Raw genomic sequence first — 23,648 nt, forward strand, 5'->3', positions numbered from 1 at the left:
CGTCAGATGCAGTTGTTAACAGTTGGCTAGCAGAATAATTTCTGGCTTGAAAGACTGTTGACTGTGAACAGCAATAGAATGGCCAGTATGACCATTAATATTATACATAATAAATGAATGAAAATGGGCTTCAACTTTCTGTTTTAGATGAAATGGGTAACACATCGAACAGTAAATAATTAAAAAAAAATCCAATAACAGTATATTTTTTCTTTCATTGAGTAGTATATTTTGAAGTGGCATGGTCACCCTGCACTAAACGCTGTTGTTGCTCTTCTTCTTGAGTGGAGAAGAGAGTGATAGAATCGGTAGGCAGCGCGGCAATGTGTGTGAAGAGAGCGATTTGCCAATCAGTTGGTGCCGAGTATTTGCTTCGTGAGCAGGTGGGCCGCGCGTCGCGCTAAATTCGTATAAGAATCGCCTCTTAAACAATATGAAAAAATTCCAATAGCCGAAAGCAAAGGCAAAGGCACTTGATGATAATATAAATCGCGGCGCATGCTACGCCCACGCGTTCAAGTTCAGTGCATGCGACGACGACAGAGCAGCGAAAACAACAACCAACCAACAAAAAAAGCCAAAAAGCAACAAAACAAGGCGCAAGTGATAAGAAAGAGAATTAATATATATTTATGTATATATGTATATGTGTATATATTTGTAATACAAATTTAACGTGAAAAGAAATCTGTCGAATCGCGAGTCGGCTGAAATATATAATAACAAAAAAGATAGAAAGCAATCGTAATATGTGTAAGCAAATTGAAACGAGACAAAGATTAAACAAAGTGTTTTCGTATTTGAACAGTGTTTGTTATTGTTGCTGCAAGTCAATGAAGAAATGTACAAGCAACAACAACGATGACATCGACAACAACACCAATGACAACAACAAAGTGACAGAGTTGCAATGACAGCGCCACTGAATTTGAATTACAAACATACACGCACACAAACACACAGACTCGTATTTGCATGTATAGTTGTAATATCTCACATCATTTTTGTAATTACATACATACATATGTATATGTGTTTATTTATGTGTGTGTGTGACATGCGGAAGCAAAAACATTCATGAATGGCAATTATGCTGCTGCTGCCGTTGCGGCAACTTTTTTTTCAGCCAACCAGCAGCCAAAATGACGGCAAAAACTACGTACGCTTTTCCACTTTGGAAGTCGTGACGTTTTTCGATTGCATAGCTACGCACACAAACAGCCAAACACGTATGCGAGTCGCGAGTGTATGTGAGTGTGCGCGCTGCTCTGTGAATGCGCGCGCGTGTATGTGTGTCTGCAGGTGTGCGTGTGAGTGTGCGTGTGTTTGTTTGACTGCGAACGAACGTCATAGCAACTCCAGTAAAACGCAAATAAGGCAGCAAAGAAAAAAGCTAATTGCCGTTGAGTGGTCTAATTGGACACCTTGCGTTTGACTTTTTTTTCATATATTCATTCGCCCCGTTATCAATTGTAGGTGCTTTCTCTTTCTCATATGTGTATGAGCATTGTGCATACATACATTCATTCGAGTGGTTTATATGCGTGTGTGTGTTTGTGTGTCTGCTCGACCTCGACAAGTTTTCGTTTTCGCTCCTCACTCACACAAACACTTAAATGCGGGCATGTTCAGCTGTGTCTTTGTATCTGCGCCTCTCTATCTGTGTGTGTGTTTGTAATTGTCATCATGCTTCTTCATATTGTAATTTTTTCTGTTGTTTTGCGAATTTCCTTGACTCCTTGAACCTTCCCATACACAATGATTACACACACAAACATACAAACACCCGCTCGCTTACTTATAAGCAAACTCACACACGCATACAGTAACCTGTCTGTCCCCCCGTAACTGTTGCTGCGCCCCCGCCGACTATACAAACACACACAGCTACAGACACACATAAAGCAACAAGAGAGTGCGCGCTCTGATGCCCGCTCTGCCTCTGCTGCTGCCGTTGTCTCTGCTCTGAGCGCTGACAGCGGCGCTTGGCGCTTCTGGGCCCCAATGACTTTTGTTATTGTCCGTTGTTGTTGTCGTTGTTGCTGTCGTCTCGCAATCGCAGTCGCTGTCGCTGTCTGGCTGCTGTGTAAGTCGAAGTCGCGTTCTCTAGCTTTTGTTTTTCTGCTCTTTGCTTTGTATAGTATTTGTTGTTGGCTCATTTATTTTACTTGTTTTTCTTATTTATTTTTCGTGTGCGCGCGACTTTTGTTGTTTTTGGTTTTGTTTTTGCTTTTCTTTTGTTATTTTTTATTTTATTTCTTTTTCGTGTATGTCTCGGTGTGTGTGTGTGTTTTTTAAATCATTCTCGCTTTTTGCCTTCTCTGATTTTGCTGTCGTTTTTGTGTTGGTTTAAGAAGCAACAACACGAACAGAGGGCACGAGTGCGAATACAACAACAACACAACACGAACAACTACAACAATCCGACAACTACTGCGGAGCCTTTTAGTTATCAGCAAAACCCAACAGATATGGTAAAGACATACACATGCATATATGTATGTATGTATGTATGTGTATTTTTATGTAGTGATGCCTCGTGTGCCTACAGTGCCTGGCATAAGTCTAGATATGCCACTTTTGTACTGACAAACTGATCTATCTCAATTGATAATTGCATGCAATGTTAATCAAATCGCCTACTCCATTCCACACCCACCCAACAATCGCCATTCACAATTCACCTGTGAATGACAAACAAAGTTCTATGCGGATTGGTTTCGATTCTGCGTTCTGTGCTCTGTTCCTTATGACGTCTTTTACAGCTGGCTTCGGTTTTCGCATTATTTGCTCTCTCTCTCTCTCTCTCTCTCTCTCTCTCTCTCTCTCTCTCTCTCTATTATCCTCTCTCCCACACACGCACACAGACACTTAATAATGTATGCTGGCGGCACTTTTGCTCTTTGTGCGTGCGTTGGAAGGCGTCAGGCAGTCAAGTAATGCGCCCAGCTTCAAATTGCTTCCATTTTGGAAGTTCATTCAGCTTTGATTCGCATTCGGTCTTTTCCAGTCCACAGGTCGTCTACGTCGACGTCGCATCCCATGAAGCAGAAAAGAGTAGAGCAGTCGACATAGTCTCGTTGTCTGTTGATTTTTGCTCATTGAATTTGACTTTTGTATCTCAATGTGTGCTTATGTGTGTGTTTTCTACCTTGTCCTTCTTCACTTCTCGCACCCCGTATGTTTGCAACTGTTTTGTGTCTTTTGCTTGATTAATAAAAATAAACAATCAATTTTCAATTGGTATTTCATTAAATTTATATTTTGTTTCGCTTGTGCTTGTGAAATTTTCAAGAAACGTGAAAATGTGCAAATTAAAATGCGAATGCCAAGAAGAAAACCACTTAAAAATCGCTTTTGCATTGTTGTTCGCCAGCTGCCGTTGCTCTTTTCGCACCGACAAATTGTTTACAATTTATACGTCACTTACAGATGTGTACGTGTGTGTGTTTGTGTATAATGTGTTTCAATGTGTTTTACCCTGTAACGCTGCTGTTAGCTTAATGGGGCATGTTAAGTCGCTGTTAATTTAACAAACTGTTCCCAAACAAAGTGCACATATAGCAAACAGCTTTTGTAATGCGTTCGCCAACGCAACTTCAACTTCAACCTTAGCTTGAACATTTTTATTGTAGGGCATTTCAATGCTGCGCAATCGCTTGATCTCAACGTTTTTCTAGCGTACTTCAATTGCCATTTGAATTGATGTTTGTATGTGTGTGTGTGCCGTACTTGTTATGCTTCCTCTTTCTACTGTTTCGCGCTGTTTCTGCCTTAAATTGATTTCAATAAGAATTTGACGACTTGAGCGTTGCTCCAACAAACATCGCCACTTTACTGGCCCAAGTATTCTATCTCACTTACTCGCTCGCAAGCTGTGTACTTGTGTGTGTGTGTGTTCGTATATGTGTGTACATGTGTCTGGCCACGCGACCTTGATGCTGTACATTAACCCATTAAGTTTTGTCGTGGTCGCAATGCATACAGTATGTATGTACATACAGGAGGAAGAGCAGCTTGGCCAGGCGATCATCTTACATCGCCTCAATCATTGTGAGCAAGGGAGAGGGAGAGCGAATACAGCGAGAGTGGAAAAGTGAGTGGGATCTTTGGAGAGAGACACACACAGGTTTTGTAGCTACACTGCCAGCTAAAAGTTGTCGCTGAGCAGTTGTTGAGGGTGGGCGTAATTGAAAGCAAGTGAGCAAACAGTAAAACGGGATTAGTAATATTAAGATCAGACTTAAAAGTAACAGAACACTAATAGTAGGAGGAACAGCAATAGAAACAGAGCAGTAACACACGCAATAACAGTACTAGAATAGCAACAGAACAATAACAGAACATTAACATAATCATCACGTTAACAGCAACAGTAACAAACACAACAATCAAATTCAAATTACGAATTCGTTTTAATTGATTTCTTTTAAATTACATAAAGGTTGCAAATATGCGAAACTTTAAGTCATAAAACAAAAAAGTTAAAAGTAAACGAAAACATCAAGCAGCTGATAAAGTGTCAGTTGTTTTACATCATCTGTGAGCCGCACCAACAGTGACTGCCAAAAGGAGACGTCACGTGCTCAAAGAGCTGGCCACGTGGCCGTGCCCAATGGCCCAGTCGACGCCGCGAGGAGCAGGAGCAGCCGAGCAACCGACGACGTCGACAACAACAACAACAACAAGAAAAACAACGAGAACAGCGCGAACAACGAAGCTGCCGTTGACCTCATCCTCATCCTCCGCATCATCGTCAGCATCCACAGGCTGAGGCTCTGAGGCTAATGCTCATCATTCTCTCAGTCGCAAACGCGCTCGTAATTGCAACAATTCAATTTAAGCTCGAATCGAATTAAATTTTTGCTGGCGGCGCTGCTGTTGCTGTCCCATTCGTTGTCATTCGCCGTGTTGTCATCTGTGCCTCGCTCTGTCTCTCTCTCTCCGTCTCAGTCTCCGACTCGTGTGTGCGTGTGTGTGTGAGTGTCCGTGTCTGTGTGTCTGCGCCGCCAGCAGCAACAGAAGCAGAAGCAGCAGCAGCAGCAACAGCAGTAGAAACAGGCATGAATAGCAAATGAATTCAAACTCGGCAAACAAAAGAAAATGCATCTTAAGTGAACTTCCTGCGTTGACAACAACAAAAACAAGGCACGAGGGGGAGGAGGAGGAGGTGGCAACGCAACTTTAGCCAATTACCGCAAAACACCAAAACAACAAGAAGAAAAAACACCAACAACAACAACAACAGAATCAGAAGTTAAAGTAGCCACTGCAATGGCCGCCTCCACATCAACGCCACAAAACTACAAAGTGCCATCGACGAGCAAAATATCCGTGGACAAACTACTCCGAGTGGGATACTATGAGCTGGAGAAGACAATCGGCAAGGGCAACTTTGCCGTTGTCAAGCTGGCCACAAATATTGTGACCAAGACAAAGGTGAGTACTTGTCTACTTCAATATAAGTTTAAAGTTCTCCTATGTTTATAAAAAAAAATTAGATTTAATAATCGAAGTTAGCAAAGAAATTTTAAAGTTCAGCTTTATGAAAATTTTATATTTTTTATTTTGATGTATCTAAAGTTAAAAGAAATTGTAAAGTGCAAACTTATGTAGAATGTAGGAATTTTAAAGTTTAATTTTATTAAAATATTATAGAGATATATGTTGAGATATGTTTGTTATATATTATAATATTATTGAGTTAGCATCGAACATTTAATGATGGAAGAACTTTCGCTTGTTTGATCATCGGGTTTTAACTTTCGAATTGTTTCCTAAATTTTCACAAATTTAGTCTGTGGTGGTTTAATCAATATTTTGTTGTAGATATTTTGGGATAACATATTTTCTTATAATTATGTTGTAATAAAGCTTCTCTATAAATTTTGTAAAAAAAATGCAGCTCCAAATAAATTAATGAGTGTTTTCAAAAGTATGTTTTCCCAAAAAATTCTGAATATGAATTAAAGGTTTGAGTAAAGTCTTGAGCAATTCAAATGGTATTTCCGAAATAATTCAGGAACACGTTGAATCATTTTTTCAAATGCTTGGATTTCATTTCTTAAATAATATTCATAAATTTCTTGTAAAGTTTGGAAATTGAGCAATGTGGAATGTACTTTTTTGAATTATATGAATATAAATATTTAATATTTCGGTTTGCAAATCGTCATTTTTTAGTCGTTGGCCAGTTATTCCGTTAGGTCGGCTGCGCATTTGGTTTAATCAAATTGATTTTAGTGATTATGATTCTTTTGTTGTTTTGTTTATTGCCGCGTAAATATGTGCGCATAGTATACTTTAGTGTTTACACAATCTATTGACAATACATATTTACAATACATCCGAATCGGCAATGCTCGTGGAGTATTGTTGTGTGCCCCATGTTTACCTTCAATTGACGGCTTGTGGCGCATGGAGCCGAGCAGCAGCTGCTTACCGGATTGATGATGCTAATTGAAACGCATTTTAAAGCGTGTTTCAAGTAATTCTGCTTCCCTCTTTCTCTTTCTCTCTCGCACTCATCTTACAACTGTCTCGCTCTCTCAGAGGGCAAGTCAGAGCCCTCCAGAGATGCTAATGGCATCTCTCTCTCTCTCTCTCTCTCTCTCTCTTTCTGACACTCTTCCCATCTCTGTCGCTGTTTGAGGAAGTAATTAAATTTAAGATCGTCGCGATTGTTGACGGCTTTTTTTTTTTGCTGCTGCTGCTTTTAAATGTAATTTGCATTTATAAATTATTTCCAGAATTTCCTTAAAAGTTATCAGCAAATGCATATCTATAACGTATGGCAAGCTCTTAATTTTGATATTTAATTAGTTGCCAACGTAATTACCTGAGAACATTTGCAGCTGTTCACTGAAATGCTGTTCAATATCCATGTTATCATACCCTGTTTTCATTCTTATAAAATATGAATATATGAAATTTACATATGACTTATTAAAATAAGGAATTATTTAAAGGTATTACAATAATTCCTTGATTAACGTATACTTTTACAGTTAATCAATCAGTTTAAATATAATACATATAATATAATTATGGTACAATTTGTTGTATATAAAATCATTCAATGACATATGACGATTTATTTAATCGCGAAACACTTTTCCAGGGTAGTTTACAGTCTATAAACTTGCATTCTCTGCCGTTTGCCACTTGTTCTCTATCAGCTGAGCGGCAGCTTCTTCTCTGCATTCCGTATTTATAAGTAAATTCCGAATGCATTTCACAGCAACTAGAAGAGATAATGAGTCACCTTCAGCTGGGCAACGGGCTGTGCTCTGTGGGCTGAGGGCAAACACATATGAATACACACACACACACACACACACGCATACGTGCGAAAGAAGGAGATAGAATTGTGGTGGGAGAGTGTAAATGAGAATGAGCGCAGAGAGCGAGAGGGAGAGAAACAATACAGCTGTCACAGTTGCAGTTACAACTGCTGCTGATAATTGGGGCTGTCAAGTGACACAGCTGAACCGCAGAGACAACAACAACAACAACTACAGCAATAACAATGGTAAATAACAACAATGAAGAAAGAACAACAATAATAAGAGAGCAGCAACAACAAAAATAATCAACAACTGAAACTATAACTAAAATATGAGCATTAATAGTTTATCACAACAACAACAACTAAAAGGGGGAAATAAGTGTAAATTTGTAGGCCAAACACACAAAAGTGCTACTCATATGCCTAATTGACCAGAAAGCAAAGTTCTCATGTGCTTAGAGAAGTCAATATACCCTAGCATTAAATGGCTAAAGTACTTTTCAAAAAATCAACACTTTGAAACTATTTATTTTTCTTTTTATATTTATCAACATAATGTTAGTCTTTTATAACAATTTATTCAACCATCAACTTCTGGCTTTATGTAACATATTTCATAAGACTTCTACTACATATGGTGTCTTCTTAATGTGATAGTAACTGTGATAACTCAAGAAACCCATCGCAAATGGAGAGTTTTACGTTTTGCCGAGATATACTTTTTATATGTGTTTCTGTTTTCATCACGATAATGCTCTACTACGTACAAATAGCAACACTATCAACGCATACTATGGAGACTTTTGTTTACTCTGTCGACTCATACAGCGAGTGTGTGTAGAGATTTGAGTATCTTGACTTGTGAGAATAGCACGTGCCAGAATTCAAAATGGCGCCCGGGTAAGGAAATTTACATGCTGCGCGTCACATTTGATTAAATTTGATTTTATTTTTCATATTATTTTCGTTTGATGCTTACAAATTCTTTTGTTCATTTTTTGTTATTGTTGTTTTTTATCATTCTTGTTTTTTGTTTTTTCCAATACGTTTACTGATAAGAACGAGGGTGTGAACGAGACGGAGTGAGAGAGTGTGACACAGCTGTTTGTCAATTTTCAAGGTCCACTCACTTATCTTATTTGGCATTCACAATGGACTTATGAGGGTGCATGTGTGTGTGTGTGTCAGCGTGTTTGTTGAATGCAATGTACAAGTTCAACACGAAGCTAGTTGGATTATTAGCTATAGCCCCAGCTTATCTACTAAGCGCATTTGCCCAATAATTACTACTATCAATTATCAATCGGCAACATGTACAATGTACAATGTACCTAATAGAACATTATTATTATTATTACGATGTGCAAACAATATCGATAAGAATGGACGATTGCCATACTTAAGACTATTAACACATCCCCCCACATCGGGGCTATCGGCGTTCCAAAGACTATTCCACAAAACATTAAATATTTACTTTTGATTAAGTAAAAATTGCTTAAACCAATAAGTTGTCTGCGAGCCAGAGATTAGGTGTGAAATCTACATTGAAATGGTTAAATTTTGTAAACGATCGTTAGAAAAGTTTGAAGATAGCAGAAAAGATATCGTAACCATATTATACAAAAATAATTTTGTTGAGAAATTGAATTAACAACAAAACTCTTTATATTTCAAGTTTATAGATTATAATTATTCGAAATATGTTTATCTTTTGAAAAGTATTTAGGTTATAATTAATTTCTGGTATAAACTGAACATTATCGGAAGAATATATTCTCAACTTATTATTCATTTTTAAGCAGTATTTCCTGTTTATATTATATTGCGAACAATTAATCTTTTATATTATAAATGTAAAGCTTAATTGTGTCACAGTTTATCGATCGACAAAAGACTGAAAGCCTTTTCTTTATAATACAAGTATATGGAGATTATTTTAGTTGATAGTAAAATTTGTTCTCCTAAATTTTGTGTTACAATTACTTGCCAGTCGAATGTTACAAACATTTTAAAAGATAAGATTGTTATTTTAGAATTCTTTTCTCTGAACTGATCGATCTGTTGGACTTAACTCGATTCGAGTGAATTTTTTGCCACTGCCTTCAATTGAATTGAGTTAAGAAATGGCGCGTGGTTGGTTTTGTTTCCATTTTCATTTCCATTTTATTAACGCTCCAATTGATGCAATTAAGTCGCAGTTGAAGTGTCTGGCAAACAGCAGCAGCAGCAACACAACCAGCAGGGGGCGGCTCTAACTTGATTTTCTTTTTGGGGGCTATAACTAACTAACTTGAAAAATACAACAGCGTAAAATAACAACAACAACAACAAAAGCATTTCGCTCAACTAATCAGTGGCAACTTTTGATTGATCATTCGCCATGGCCAAAAAAAAAAGAATATGTTTAACTTGAGCTCACGCTGTCTGGGCACGATTCGATCTTAGTCAGAGTCAGAGACAGCAACGGCAAAAAAAAAAAAAAAAAACTTGTTGCTGACCACTCACAGATCCCCAAAGAATATGTGAATATATACACACACATATATACATATATATAAATATATATAAAGCCGATGTGTGCTGCTTTACGACTCAGACGCATGGCTGCCCAAATCGTTTAAACTTTTTATTTACTTTTTCATTAACTATTTCGCGGCTTTTGTTGTACGCTTTTTTTTTTTTTTTTTTTTGTTGCTCCTTCTTGTGCTTCGTTTGTTAGCTGTCTGGCGGTTTTTTCTTTTTTTGGTTCGTTGTATTCTTCTTCGTGTTTACCTTTATTTTTTTTCTAAGCCCCAGCGCAAAAGTTGAAGACTAATGTGCTGTCTTTGTCACACAGGCGCGCTGTCTGTCAGCGATAGTGAAAATTCAACAGTCGCAAATACCCTGTAATGTGGGGTAAGAAGAGGTTGCTAGCCTAATGTTTCAGAATTGTCGTTGAGTTGGGCAGAACTTTAACTTGGAAGCGAACTTAAAATTTATTTTTAATTTTCAAATTCAATTTACTTGTTTGTGACTTTGAATTTGGCTGCGTATATTTTGAGTCATTTAGCTAACATTTAACAATTTAAAGAAGCAGAGCTTGCGATTTTTCACATGTTTTTCCGCTATTAAGTCTTTTTTATTCTTCTACAGCGTATCGTCTAGCTCTTATTTGCCGTTTAACACTCGAAGTTATTGTTGATTTGTGCTTGAATTTGTCTTTCGTCTGCCACTTGATTCTTGTTGTTGTCGACGCGCGCGGACACACACACTCTAAACACACACACACACATACACACTCGATAAACATTCGCGTTCATATGATAACAAGCGCGTTATCAAAAAACGCTCCCAGTTGTGAATTAGCAACAAAAACAAGCACGTAAACAACCCAACGAATCAATCACGTGCACAGCTGTTCCCCCACCCCCCTTACTCTACCTTTCTCTCTCTCTCTCTCGCTCTCGCTCTCTAGCCAGATTAGCATTCTTTAACCGCAAGTCAGACAGCTTCAGGTTTGCTTCCTCTTCAAAGTTACCGCAGAGATTTGCGATCAAAATGAGGGAACAAAAAAAAATCCTTTGCCATTTCCTGCACTCATTTGTTGACCCAAAGGCACCTCCCCCTCCCTCCCTCAACAATGTGCCACGCCCCTTTGGACACGTGCTGTGTAAGTAGGCCATAGGCATGAAAAATTATTTAAATCGATTTTCCATTTCCGATTTTGTGCTGTGTGCGGTAAACGCAATTGGGGAAAATTTTAAAACGCGGCCTCAACTGAACCCCAATAAAGTTTAGCGACCCTTGGCATAAATACGTGACAAACCCAAGGGGAGCAACTTAAGAGAGCGAGAGGGAGAAAGAGACAGAGACAGAGACAGAGACAGAGCAAGTGCAGCAGCCCACAACGACGACGTCGACTATTGATTAAACATAAGAGGGTTGAGAGAGGGCAGCGAACAGGTTGTGTTAGCACTGCGGGGGAGGAGGCGGAGAGGGGGAAGGGAGATTGGGTTGGCAACACACGTTTGATTACCGCGTGTAAACAGCGGCAACAGAGGCAACTTTCGCAAGGACTCGTCGTCGTCGTTGCCATCGTTGTCGTTTCATTGGCTTTTATGCATTGTGCAACTCGCTTCAAACGCTGTTGCAACAGTCACATGTCTAAAGACGCCGTAACAGCAACTGAGGCACTTGGCAAGGGGGCGCGGCAGCAGAAGAAGGCGACGCCCCCACCGAAGCCCCAGCGTGGCAAAAGGAAGCCATCGGCCACGCCCACCAGTATACTGTGTGAACTGATGCGCCTCAAGGCACAGCAAAAGTACCTCGAATGCAATCAAGTCAAGCTGAATGCCAGCAATTTTCTCGATGACAACGACCCTGGTGGCGACATCGACATCGACATCGATGGCGGGGAGGATGCACTCCACACGGCGAGTCGAAGACCTTCGAGCGGTCCCAAAGTCAGCAGTCTCATCAATGACATCGATCGCCTTAAGCTTGAACTCGACGAGAAACTGCAAAAGTATCGCATCGATAAACGTGGCCAATTGCAGGACATGTGGCACTACATGCAGACCCTCAAGGAGGATGTCTTCAAACCCGAGCGACTAAGTCTCTACACAGTTAATGCTGTAAAGGATCGTATTATAGGACTGAATGGTCAACTGGAGCGACTCAACGTGCAAAGCTCCAAGGAATTGGAATCCCTGAAGCAGGAGTTTGAGCAAATGGAGCGGGAGAATAAATTCGTGTGGAAGGATAGCATGTGATGAAAGCGTAGATTAGAAATTTACGACCAGAAGCACAACTTTTTTAATAAAGAAAGAATGAATAATATATATACTATTTAACTTAAGTTTTCTTTTTCTTTGTTGACCACAATTGTTTCTATTTTCATAACAAACACTTCTATTTCCCAGAATGTTTAAACAACTATTTATTTGTCGTGTTCCACGAATCCTGTTTAAATATAATATATTTAAATATAATAAAAAAACGCCCACATAATTTTATTCTTGAGAAGAACTGGTTTTCTAAAAACTAGAATACAAATGTTGTGTTTAAGAACTTTTCTAAAAAATCTTGAAATATTGACAAATTTGGTTTAAAAAGATTTCAATTTAAAGAAGTCTTAAAGCAGAATATGAATCTTCGGGAGATGACAAAATCTTTTTAAGCAGTTAATTTTTAACAAAATTTCAGCATAATTCGATCATTTATTCTTGATTTTATAAGTTTTTGATCTTTAACAAAATATCGTTGTATAAGAATTTCAGATTAAAAATTTCTTGAAATAAGATTTCAAATTAGAAAAAAACAAAATCTTTACTTACTACGGGTTTTGGCTGAAAATATGGTATGTTTAGCATTATATGGTATACTTTAAATGTAGTTCTTTATCAATATCCCAATTTTAGTATTTTCACGATATATGAATTTGGTATATTTTTAAGAATAATACCGCATTGTTTTGCTCTCAATCAAAATGGTTATAGATTTCTTACTTGTTTTAATATTAATAAGTTCTTTGTTCTATACATTTTGTTATTTATCGGGTTGCATAAACCAGTTCAGAAATGTAAGCTCTTCACACTGGTTTTTATCTTTTAAGCGCGATTTGCATTACGATTAAATATGATAAATACAAGTAATGGCAAATTGATGGCAATTTAAAGGGAAATCCTTGCTTTTTGCATTCAATCCATGGCAAAGGCAATGAGTCAGCTTTGAGGCGGTGGCATTAAATGGAATTTATATTCTGAAAATCCATTTAGGAAAGTCGCAATCAACTTTGTAGTCCTTGCCTTTAAATCAATACGTGAGCCAAGGAGCAAGGAGACGCGCAAGGAGCCAATTGCCTTGGCTTTTTCTGTTATGCCAACCGAAGGATTTCCAAATGTGACATTGTTCTTTCGCTTCATTGTTGTGGTGGTTCCTTTTATTGTTGCTGTTGTTGTTGTTGTTGTTGCTGTTGCGCTTTGAATGTCTCATTTACGAGCAATTGTTCTTAAGGTTCATCGCATTTATAGCGAAAGGTCAAAGCTGCACGTGGCAATGGCATTTTTCGCTGCGACAACTCATTTTTGTCCCCGTTTTTCATATTTAAAATAATATTTGAGAAAATTTTTGTGTGTCGCCGCCTCACGTGGCATTGACATTTCCAGGAATCAGTGCTGTGCGCTAATGTGGTAATTATATAAAAACTAATAGGAAATATACAAATAATATTACGCATACGTCGCGTAGTGCAGGTGAGAAAATTGTTTACAAATATTTAGAAACTGCAAACTCTGAGTAGCGAGTAAATATTGATAATTCATTTAATACAAATTATTTATGGCAAAACAAAAAAACAATTTGTTTAACTGTTGCGGCAGCAATAATAATACAACAAAATAATAATAATAATGATAGCAGAAGCAACAGCAAGTTGAAAACCGGTGTGAGGCTCATCAGGCAATAGGTTGATGTTGGTGCTGTTGCTGTTGCTGATGCTGTGACTGCTGCCAAGTTAATGATGATGATATGGATGATGTTAATAATCATAATGATCATGTTGCTGTTGAGGCGAGCAAGTGATCTACCTAGCTTACCTCTCTCTCTCTCTCTTTCCCTCCTCTTTCTCTTTCTCTCTCTCTCTGACACACACTTACCGTTTACGCTTTATTGTTAATTATTTCAGTTTTTGTTAAATTATTATTGAAATGCTTGGCAGAAACACAAAAGCAAACACCAACAACAACAACAGCGAGAGTCGTGGGTAAAGAATGCTTTTTGTCTTGTCTTCCCTTGCGTCGCTCTGTTCTGCCCCCTCTCGATTCCTCTCCTTTTCCCTCAGCTGCTGTTTCTGCTCATACTCTCTCCCCGCCGAACAACATCATGATCAACAAGAAAAAACATCAACGCCTTTAGAGAATCGAGCACTCACTCGCGCCATCTTTGGCGCTGTTTGTTGGCGTGGTTATCTAGTGGTTGGTGTTGTTGTTGTTATTATTATTATTGTTGCTGCTGCCTTCTTGTCCGCTTGCCATGGTATTTTGTTCTTCTACTCTCTGTTGTTGCTGTGGCTGCTGCTGTGACTGCAGACAGTGCGCCACCTACCACCTGACCCCCAGCAACAGCAAACAACAAGCAAAACAACGCGACGAGACGCCGACGTCGTGTTAGCACAGAGAGACACGTTTTTATGCATACCCTACAAGAAAGCTTATTGGCTAAGTCTATAAACATGTAACGTATCAACTATGATGCTGGCATGAAATGACGAATCTGTTTTAGGAATACTTTTAATTAAAAAATTCTAGTTCTTTTCTTAAAAAAGTTCAGTATAAAACCAAATAGGTATTCAGAAAGTGTTTGTGTGCTTTTAAAAACTCAAAAATTTATTAATATTATATTAGTAAAAATAGACATAAAAGTCACATAAAGGAAGCCGAGAGAAAAGTTTAAAATCTTCCTATCAAAGCAGCTCTATACATCATTGAGAGCTATTAAATTGACTGCGATGGTCATGCCACATAAAATATGAAAATAATAAAGAAGCAATGACGAAAATGCAAAAAAAAAAAGAATATACCTATGATGATCCGAGTTACAACTAAATTTATTTATAAAGAAAGGAATATAGAAAAAAATGAGGTGAGGATAGGTATTGGATATTATTATAAATCTTCAAAGTAATTTTGTTATGAGGGATACTATGATACACATAATGTAAAGCTAACTTTATAAATCATTCAACTATTTTGACTTATTATAAAAAGAATATTTTAAATATATACCATTGACTCTAGCGAACAGTACTAAAAATTGTACACGTAACTGTATTTATAAAGAATGCAGATTAAAGCAAAAATTATGCTACTACAAATCTTACAACTAACCTTATTAAAAATTTAAAAAAATAATATGGTAATCCAGTCGAAAATAAATCGCAAAACTAAATTTATTTATAAGGAATAGAGAAAACAATAATCCTTGCGTTAAACTTTGTAGAATATAAAAAGTTGAATAAGCATTCGCTTTGTTATAAAGCGTAGCAGAGCATTTGCTATTCGTTGTGGAATGCACACACCATTTTTGGGGGGATTTGCTCTTATTACTGCCAGAGATGACGACGACATCGTCAACCCACACACAGCTTGAATTTCGTTAGCACTCGTCGTTGTCGTCGTCGTTGTTGTCAGCGTCGTTGTCTCTTTGAGTCGTCGCAGTTCTCCGCTGTTTTGGTTCGTTCACCTTCGGGCCGAACCCAAAAAACAATCTAAAGAGATCAGAGAGAATCAGAGAATAATGCGGGCGAAAGATATATAGAGACAGAGAGAGGGAGAGAGAGAGAGCATATCAGACTGTTGACTAATGCGACCTTTTCGTTTCCTGTTGCCCAATTTACAGGTGGCCATCAAGATCATTGATAAGACGTGCCTCAACGAGGAATACCTGAGCAAGACGTTCCGGGAGATTGCAATATTGAAATCGCTGCGTCATCCGCACATAACGCGCCTCTATGAGGTGATGGAATCACAGTCGATGATCTATCTGGTCACCGAATATGCACCGAACGGCGAGATCTTTGATCACCTGGTGGCCAATGGACGCATGAAGGAACCGGAGGCAGCTCGTGTCTTCACACAGCTCATCTCGGCGGTGCATTATTGTCATCAGCGTGGCGTAGTGCATCGTGATCTCAAGGCGGAGAATGTGCTGCTCGACAAGGACATGAACATCAAGGTAAGTGAAGAAGGCAGTTTAATGAAGAACTACAACTAATAATCACTTCTGATTTACAGCTGGCGGATTTTGGATTCAGCAATCACTACGAAGACGGCAGCCCGCTGCGCACGTGGTGCGGATCACCGCCCTATGCGGCGCCAGAGGTGTTCCAGGGTCTGGAGTACGATGGTCCCAAGTCGGATATCTGGAGTCTGGGCGTTGTGCTCTATGCGCTCGTCTGCGGCGCTTTGCCCTTCGATGGCAAGACCATTCTGGAGCTCAAGAGTCGCGTTGTCTTAGGCAAATTTCGCATACCTTTCTTTATGTCGCAGGGTGAGTTAGCGACTCTCAAATTCTCATCTCAGAAGGAAGTTAATATGTTGAATCATTGCAGAATGCGAGCATCTCATACGCAATATGCTGGTTGTGGAGCCGGATCGTCGTTATACCATCAAACAGATCATCAAGCATCGCTGGCTAAGCGACTGGCAGGCGGAACTGCAGCAAGGGGATCGCTGTGATGCCACAACGTTGCCCTTTGGCGCCGCCTCAACTGCAACGTCTCAATTGTCCAGCTCGAATTCGTTGACGGGTTCAAATTCGTCGCTGGCGGGCGTGGAGTCGAGTGATGCTGGCACAGCGCCTCAACTGGATGCTGTGGTCATGACACACATGCTGCAGCTGCCGGGGCTGACGGCGGACATGATTGCACAGTCGGTGCACGAGCATCGATTCGATAACATCTATGCCATATACAATTTGCTGCAGGATAAGCTGCTACAGAAGCGACGCGAAAACCAAAGACTGCAGCATCACGCGAGTTTGGCGTATTCGAGATCACGCAAGACGAGCATCACGACCGGCGTTGTGGATCGTTCGGAGCCTGTTAAACAAGAGTCCCTCGATCGTCTGAGTCCGCTCAGTAATGCGAATGCCTCAAATACCGCGCTGGGTTTCGGCTGGTGTGCCGATGTCGGTGTCGATCTGGAGAAGTTCGGCGACTTTGAGCTCGAGTGTCTGGCACGACCCAATGAGGTGGGTTTCTTAATAGATTAAATACAATATGAGTATAAAGCTTATTCCTTTAAGTATATAAATTATGAATAACTGTCTGTCCGTTTGTGTTGTAACCTGGGTATAAAATATGAATAACTAAGATGTCCATTTATGTGTGTCTCCATTTGTTTGAACAACTTCATCTCTTAAAGCCCATAAGTAGTACTTTTATAGTACATTTATAATTAACCTTGTATGGAGACTAGTGATTAGATTAGTGTTATAAATTGTAAAAGTTAAAGAACTGATTTTTCAATGTCTCCATTGGTTTTCTTCTTAGAACAAAAGGGCATAGAAGGAGAATTTGATTTATTTTATATAGCAAAAGTACTATGTTATAATCTTATAGCTGAGATTATTGTAATTAGAATATTTTGAAAAGTTTTATTCATTTTATTGTGATACAGATGTTAAAAACAATTCAAGAAACATATCGTGAAAATTATCCATATCACAGAAATGTTGTTTAGGCACAATTGATAATATTTGGTTCATTAAGATATATCTTTAATATATATAAACTTATACAAACTAACTAAATCTTATCTCCTTGCAGTCCACTGTACATCCGCAGCATTTGAGCGCCACAGCAGGTGGAGTCAGTGGAGCAAATACTCGACGGCACACTGTCGGACCCGGCGATGTGGCACACGAACAGGCGCTGGCCAATCCCAATGTGCCGCCCATCGATTTCAAGTGTGCGCCGCAGTGCAGCGATGCAGCACAGGCCACGCCCTATTATCCCATGAATCTGCCCATGCTGCAGAATCAGCCGCTGCACAATCTGACCATCAAGGATCAGCATCTGCTCAAGCCGCCAGTTGTCATGGGTGCCAGTAAGTTAACCTCGCAGAAATCTCACTGAATCCCTCATTTAACTATCGTCTTCGTCAAAAGGTTCCTTTGGACGTCGTGCCTCGGATGGTGGCGCCAATCTGCACATTTATTATCCAGCCACTGTGCCAGTTGGCGGCAATGCTGCAGCTGTGGCCAGCGGTCAACAAATGGACACTTCGGGGTACTACATGAATCCCAGCCTAACCTCCACGCCCGGCACCACAGAACTGTCGCCTCTAAGCGAACAATCTTCGGGTCAGCTGCATTGCTGTCCCGAAAACAGCGGCGAAGAGTGCAGCGAGGAAATCCAACGGCAAGTTTGCAGACTCATTTGCTTCTTTTGTATTGTCTTTAATATTTTATATTCTGGTTTACAGCTATATGCAGAAACGTGGTGGGGTTAAGCGTCACACGGTTGGCTGCACCGAGGATCTCTCTGTCACGCACAGTCCCGGCGAGCTGGGACATCTGCAGGTGCCGCCAGGAGCTCAACCACAGACACCCACCAGCAGCAGCTCGGGCGGTGGCAACATGCGAACCCGTCGAACGGGTTTACTCACAGTCACCGAAAGACCGCCAGGTACGTTTCAAATGTCTCGCTACCTTAATGTTGTTTGCTAACTGGAGGAGGGAGAAGGAAAAGAATTAAGAGAGAACAGACATCATTTTAGCAAGAAAGATTCATGCAAATAGAATATATCAAACATCAGGGCATATGACTAGTGATGAACAGAGATTATAGTCATTAATCATCATTTATAATAAGTTAATATATTTGACGTAAAATAGAATAGGTAGAACAGACAGGAACTTATAGAAATGAGGTGAAAATTATGCTACAGAATGAGTGATTAAGATGGATTATGATCGAGTTAAATGCAAAAACAAATCGTAAAATAATGTGAGAGGCTCGTTTCTAAAGGTGACATAATTACAGATGGCTTTAAAAATAGGTGAAAGAGGTCTAAAATAAGACGTGAATTAAATTTAAAAGAAAGATATCTGTATATTAAGAGAATTTAAAAGATCTTAAATGCCAGCTGAAATGCAGGCTTTTTACGTATTACAGAGATGAGGATCATAAGGTTAAAACCAACTGTATTTAGAAGATAAAGTAAAGTAAGTTATTTATGAAACGGTGAATTTAAACTGAACGGAACTGAGACTGACTGAGAATTAGAATTGATTTTAAAGATTTAATATGTTTTAAAATTGATATAAAAATACAAATGTTGATAGACTCGAAAACAATTTCCACCAGCTCTCATTTTGCCAATAAATATTTTTAGTTTTATTTAATGTAACCCTTAATGTAATGCTAATTTTAATTTAAGTGCGCTAATTGCTAAAATAATTTACTTACGTTTTTATGATTTGTATTTAATTTAATTTGTATTTCGTATTTGTTTTTATTTTATTTCGTTTTATGATTTGTTGCGGATTTTTCGGTTGCATTTTGCCTTTGCACAACAACAACAACAACAACCGCACTACCAAATAACCTGCTGTCGCTGCCTCTGCCGCTGCTCGCTTGACTCCTTTGCCACGCCCATGCAATAAAACCGCCCACATAACACTCTGCAGTCATTTGCCCCGAGCTAATACGCGAAGTTGAATCTCGCATGAATCGCGACTATTTGCCGCCAACACTCAAATCTCTGAGTCAATCCCCGCCAAATGCGCCCAACTTTGGTCTGCACATAGGCGTGGGCGTAGGTGTGGGCGTGGCCATGGGCATGCCAGTGGCCACATCGCCGCAGCATTCCTTGCCCCTTAGCATCACCGGGGGCAGCAACTCGGTGCCACTTGTGGCGCCCACAGCGGCGGCCAACAATCGTCGCGCCTATCGCGCTGCCCACTGTAAATTGCCCACTGTGCAGGAGGGTGGTAAGTTTTATGATTTCCATTCTGCCATTTTCAGTTGATTTCCCTCACTTCCCCCGCATACATTGCTAACAGCGATCCTCATGCTGATCTCTTTCAAGATCTTCACTAATCTTGTTGCTACTCTTGTTTGCTTTCCATTTTTTGTTTTTGTTCTCGCCACCGCCCACGTTAGCGACCATAGGACGCTACAGTCCAGTGCGTCGCGCCTCGGAGGGATCGCGCTCACAGTTCCAGGGACCGCTGCAGGAATGCCAATCCCTGCAAAAAGGTATCGCACAGAGAAATTTTTTGGTTGCACCAAGTCCGCCGCTTTTAGAAAATTCGATCAGTCTGCCGGGTAAGCCAAAATCTCAGTTACCACACGCTCAGCAAAGCACCGATCTAATTCTTTCCACAACCAATACTAATCTTTCATTCGTTGCTTGACAGGCTCTCCCATACATGGCAAACCAACGAATCTGCAGCTAGCATTGCGTCGTGGCCACGACATCGAAGTGCCGCCGGAGGCAATCAAGAGTCTGATGCCGGCGTTGGATCGTCTGGTGAAGGAGCAGCGCGTCAGCTTCGAGATCGCCAAGAAGATAATCTCATCGAATGTGGTGCCCATTGATTTGGCGCCCCAACTCGGTCTCGCCGCCCACGCAGCGAGCGCGGCCGTAAGTGGCGGCCATCTGGATCAATCGCATCTGTATCAACAGCAGCCCATGCACAACAGCTACAGCGTCTCGCCGCTGACCTTGCCGCACGGTCCGAACGCTTCGCTGACCTCGGCCAAGCAGATGTTTGGCCAGCCCATCTGTGGCTATCAGTATCCCGGCCCGGGTCAGCCATTAGCCATGGGTTTGACGCTCCCCCTGCAACCGCAACAGTTGGTGGGACAGTTTAGCAGCATCAATCTGGGCGCCAGCAATTCGAACAACAGCAGCGGCTGTCAGTCGCCCGTGTACAGCACGAACAGCAACAGCGGCAGCGGTTTCAGTGGCAGCTGTTCGCCCAATCCCAATCCCTATTTGCCCGGCACCGGACCGTTTAATCCCTGTGCTGGCAACTCGTCGCCGCTGCATCAGATCACTAAGGGCATCTCGGGCTTGAGCACAGGCGGCGCTGGTGGTTCCATAACTCGCGGCACTTCGGCGGCCAGCGAAGGTGCTGCTGCCGCTGCTCAACAGCCATTGGATCTGTCCATGGATGTGTGCAGTGCGGGAGCTGGAGTGTGTGGAGCGGAGCAACCCACTGATTATGCTACTCCGAATTGGTTTATGCCCGCTGCGGCGTATTACGATCTGAAGCCATTGAATCTGTCGCCGGCGCAGCCAGTGCGTGTGGTTCCGACGCCGCCGGCATCGCCCAATCTGTGCATCATACAGGAGGAGAACGGCAATGGGCAAATGTGTCACACAATAAGCACCGGGACACCGTATGCCGGCTGCACAGGGGGCATAACGCCGCAGATATGCCTCACCGATGTCCAGGGCAGCGAGATCACGCTGGTGGCGCTCTCTTCGGACAACAGTCGCGACAGCGAGGATTCACTCGAGCCGCATACGCCTATTATGTCGCTGCAGGTGAGTCACAAATACATTTCCATTCATTATAACTAGTATTAATCCTTCATTATTGTTCCACTTTTAGGGTTTGATTATCACGGAGCCCAGCAGCGATATGCCGTCGATAACGCGTGGCATTGGACGCAAGGCCAGCCTGGACTGTGAGCCCAGCTCGAATCATGCCTCGGGTAGTCAATGTCATGGCAACGCCTCCAATGCGGAGGCGCATCGGCGTGGCAGCGATAAGTCGCTGGGATTCTCCGACGATTCGCTGAGCAACGATTCGAATAATCTGTCGCCCTCTTGCCAGGAGCCATCGGCCAGTTCAGGCTTCAAATCCGATTCACATTCCGAAATGGGTGATCACACCGAATGCGGCCATTTAACGCCCGACTCCATGTGCGATTCGCGTCGCATGTCGGATGAAATGTGCTACGAGGTGCCGCTGCCACATGAATGCTCCAATCTCGACTCGACACGCATACTCGAAATGGTCAAACAGACCATCGATTCAACCATGCCACCCAAGGGATTTGTGCTGCACAAGGGCAGCATCAGTTCGGAGGATAGTGGCGCGGAATCGCGGCACAGCAGTGCCTCGAATGCATCCAGCGATCTGACTGCCAATCCCAATGCCAGCGGCAGTTTGGCGAACTCTTCGACTGCTGCTGCAGCTGCCTGCAATTATGGCGAACCCACCACAAATCTCAGTCTGGAGTATTCGGGCGGTCTGCAGATTGAGCTGCAGGTGTGCGAGGGTCGTAGTCGGGATCATCATGGCGCTGCCAAGGGCATCAAGTTGCGTCGCATTTCCGGTGATCAGTTTGAGTACGGAAAGATTTGCCAGCAGCTCATCAGCACCATAACCATGCAGCAGGTGGCTGGCTAAAGTGCTGGGGGCAGCGGGACTGTCCCCCACTTTTTCTGCCACATGTCGCTGCGTCTCCCTGTGTATGTATCTGTGTGTGTGCTTGTGTGTGAGTGTGTTTGTATCTGTATCTGAATGTCCTGTAACGCAACCAACAAAATGACTCGCCTTGCCTATATAAACTCTGCATAGCTGTGATCTAAGCCGATATACATATGTCTATATCTATATATCCTCTTGTCTGTATGTGTGTATGCGTGGGTGTATGTGTGACTGTCTTTAATTGTGGCATTAAACCAAACGTAAACGAATCAAACGCTCGACATAAGCAATTCTAAAGGAAACTATTATTATTACTTCAATGGAATTTAAATTTGACTTTATTTCAATATTGCAAATTAATAACTTAATCAAAATTTTTATCAAATTTAAACTTGTATAATGCTATATAGATAGATACTCTTGATTCTTGGGCGAGCATTTCACAAAACTGTCTTATCTTATATACAATTCACACACACTATCATACACCCACACACATACACACATAATTTTAGCCACATACACACATCGAACAACCACATAGATATTTTGCAATAGAGCGTAGAGTGCAAAAACTTGTTCAGTTTTTGAATTTGAATCCAGGAATCTTGGACTGTTCTATTTTATTTTTTTTTAATATTTCGCTTTTAAGTTTTGTTCAAAAAACGACACAAATAAGTTAAATGCATTCCAGTAGCAAAAAATTTTGATTGAGACGTTCTAGCTATATCAAAGTACGAGTATCTAATATGTAGAACTAGATAAAACATAAATAAATGTAATTTTTACTCTGTGCAATCCGATTATAAAACAAAACGACAAATGTGTATAGCGCTCAGATTGGCACGATTTCAAATTTAAAACAAAAAACACTTTGTTTCTAAATATACTATATAACTATAGTAGATACTTATATAAATACGATATGATGAAGATGATGATAACGATGATAATGATAACAACAAGTGTCTGTAGTTAGTATGCAGTTTTTGCTCCGTTATATTGTAAGCACTAATCTTTAAGCTCTTTGATTCCGTTAAATTTACATCAACAAAATGAAAGAAATCTTTTATGTACGTAGTAAAACTTTGTTCGTTTGTTAATGGTTAGAAATGGCGCCTTCGATACGCGTTCAAATTGATTAAACACAAATTGAGAAATCTATTATTAAAAGACTGCTGTGATTTTAAATATAATTACTTATTTAGTTCAGAAAAAGTATAAAAAAAACAAAAACAACAAACCAACAAAATAAACAACAAGAACTTAGCTATACATATGAAAATAATTAATAATTAATTCAACTTTATCTTAAATAAATTACCAATTCTCCAAACATAAATACTAAATGTTTTATTTTATTTTTATTTAAGCTCAAACAATATTATGGTTAGTGTGATACTTTTTTCAAAATTCGCGCCGCATT

The 23,648-nt window shown here is 40.5% G+C and overlaps 2 protein-coding genes across 4 annotated transcripts; both read left to right on the plus strand.

The window, feature by feature from the left end:
- The first annotated feature begins 232 nt into the window (after positions 1 to 232).
- LOC117571311 (uncharacterized) lies at positions 233 to 23,548 on the plus strand. Of its 3 annotated transcripts, none has more exons than XM_034253384.2 (12): positions 233 to 753; positions 4,445 to 5,439; positions 15,668 to 16,003; positions 16,063 to 16,318; positions 16,380 to 17,020; positions 17,598 to 17,877; positions 17,939 to 18,191; positions 18,256 to 18,458; positions 19,463 to 19,765; positions 19,938 to 20,102; positions 20,195 to 21,330; positions 21,398 to 23,548. In XM_034253384.2, the coding sequence occupies exons 2-12, from the start codon at positions 5,275 to 5,277 to the stop codon at positions 22,199 to 22,201; spliced, it is 4,542 nt and encodes a 1,513-aa protein (XP_034109275.1). In that variant the 5' UTR covers positions 233 to 753; positions 4,445 to 5,274; the 3' UTR covers positions 22,202 to 23,548. The 3 variants fall into 3 exon arrangements, with proteins under 3 accessions (XP_034109275.1, XP_051861375.1, XP_034109276.1); XM_034253385.2 differs by having other exon boundaries at positions 234 to 753; positions 19,947 to 20,102; positions 21,398 to 23,547; XM_052005415.1 differs by lacking the exon at positions 19,463 to 19,765 and having other exon boundaries at positions 19,947 to 20,102.
- On the plus strand, positions 10,347 to 12,181 carry LOC117571315 (uncharacterized). Its single transcript, XM_034253394.2, has one exon. The coding sequence runs from the start codon at positions 11,389 to 11,391 to the stop codon at positions 12,040 to 12,042; it is 654 nt and encodes a 217-aa protein (XP_034109285.1). The 5' UTR covers positions 10,347 to 11,388; the 3' UTR covers positions 12,043 to 12,181.
- Positions 23,549 to 23,648: the final 100 nt, after the last annotated feature.

Source organism: Drosophila albomicans, chromosome 3 (assembly GCF_009650485.2).
Source record: "Drosophila albomicans strain 15112-1751.03 chromosome 3, ASM965048v2, whole genome shotgun sequence".
Classification (NCBI taxonomy): Eukaryota; Metazoa; Arthropoda; class Insecta; order Diptera; family Drosophilidae; genus Drosophila; species Drosophila albomicans.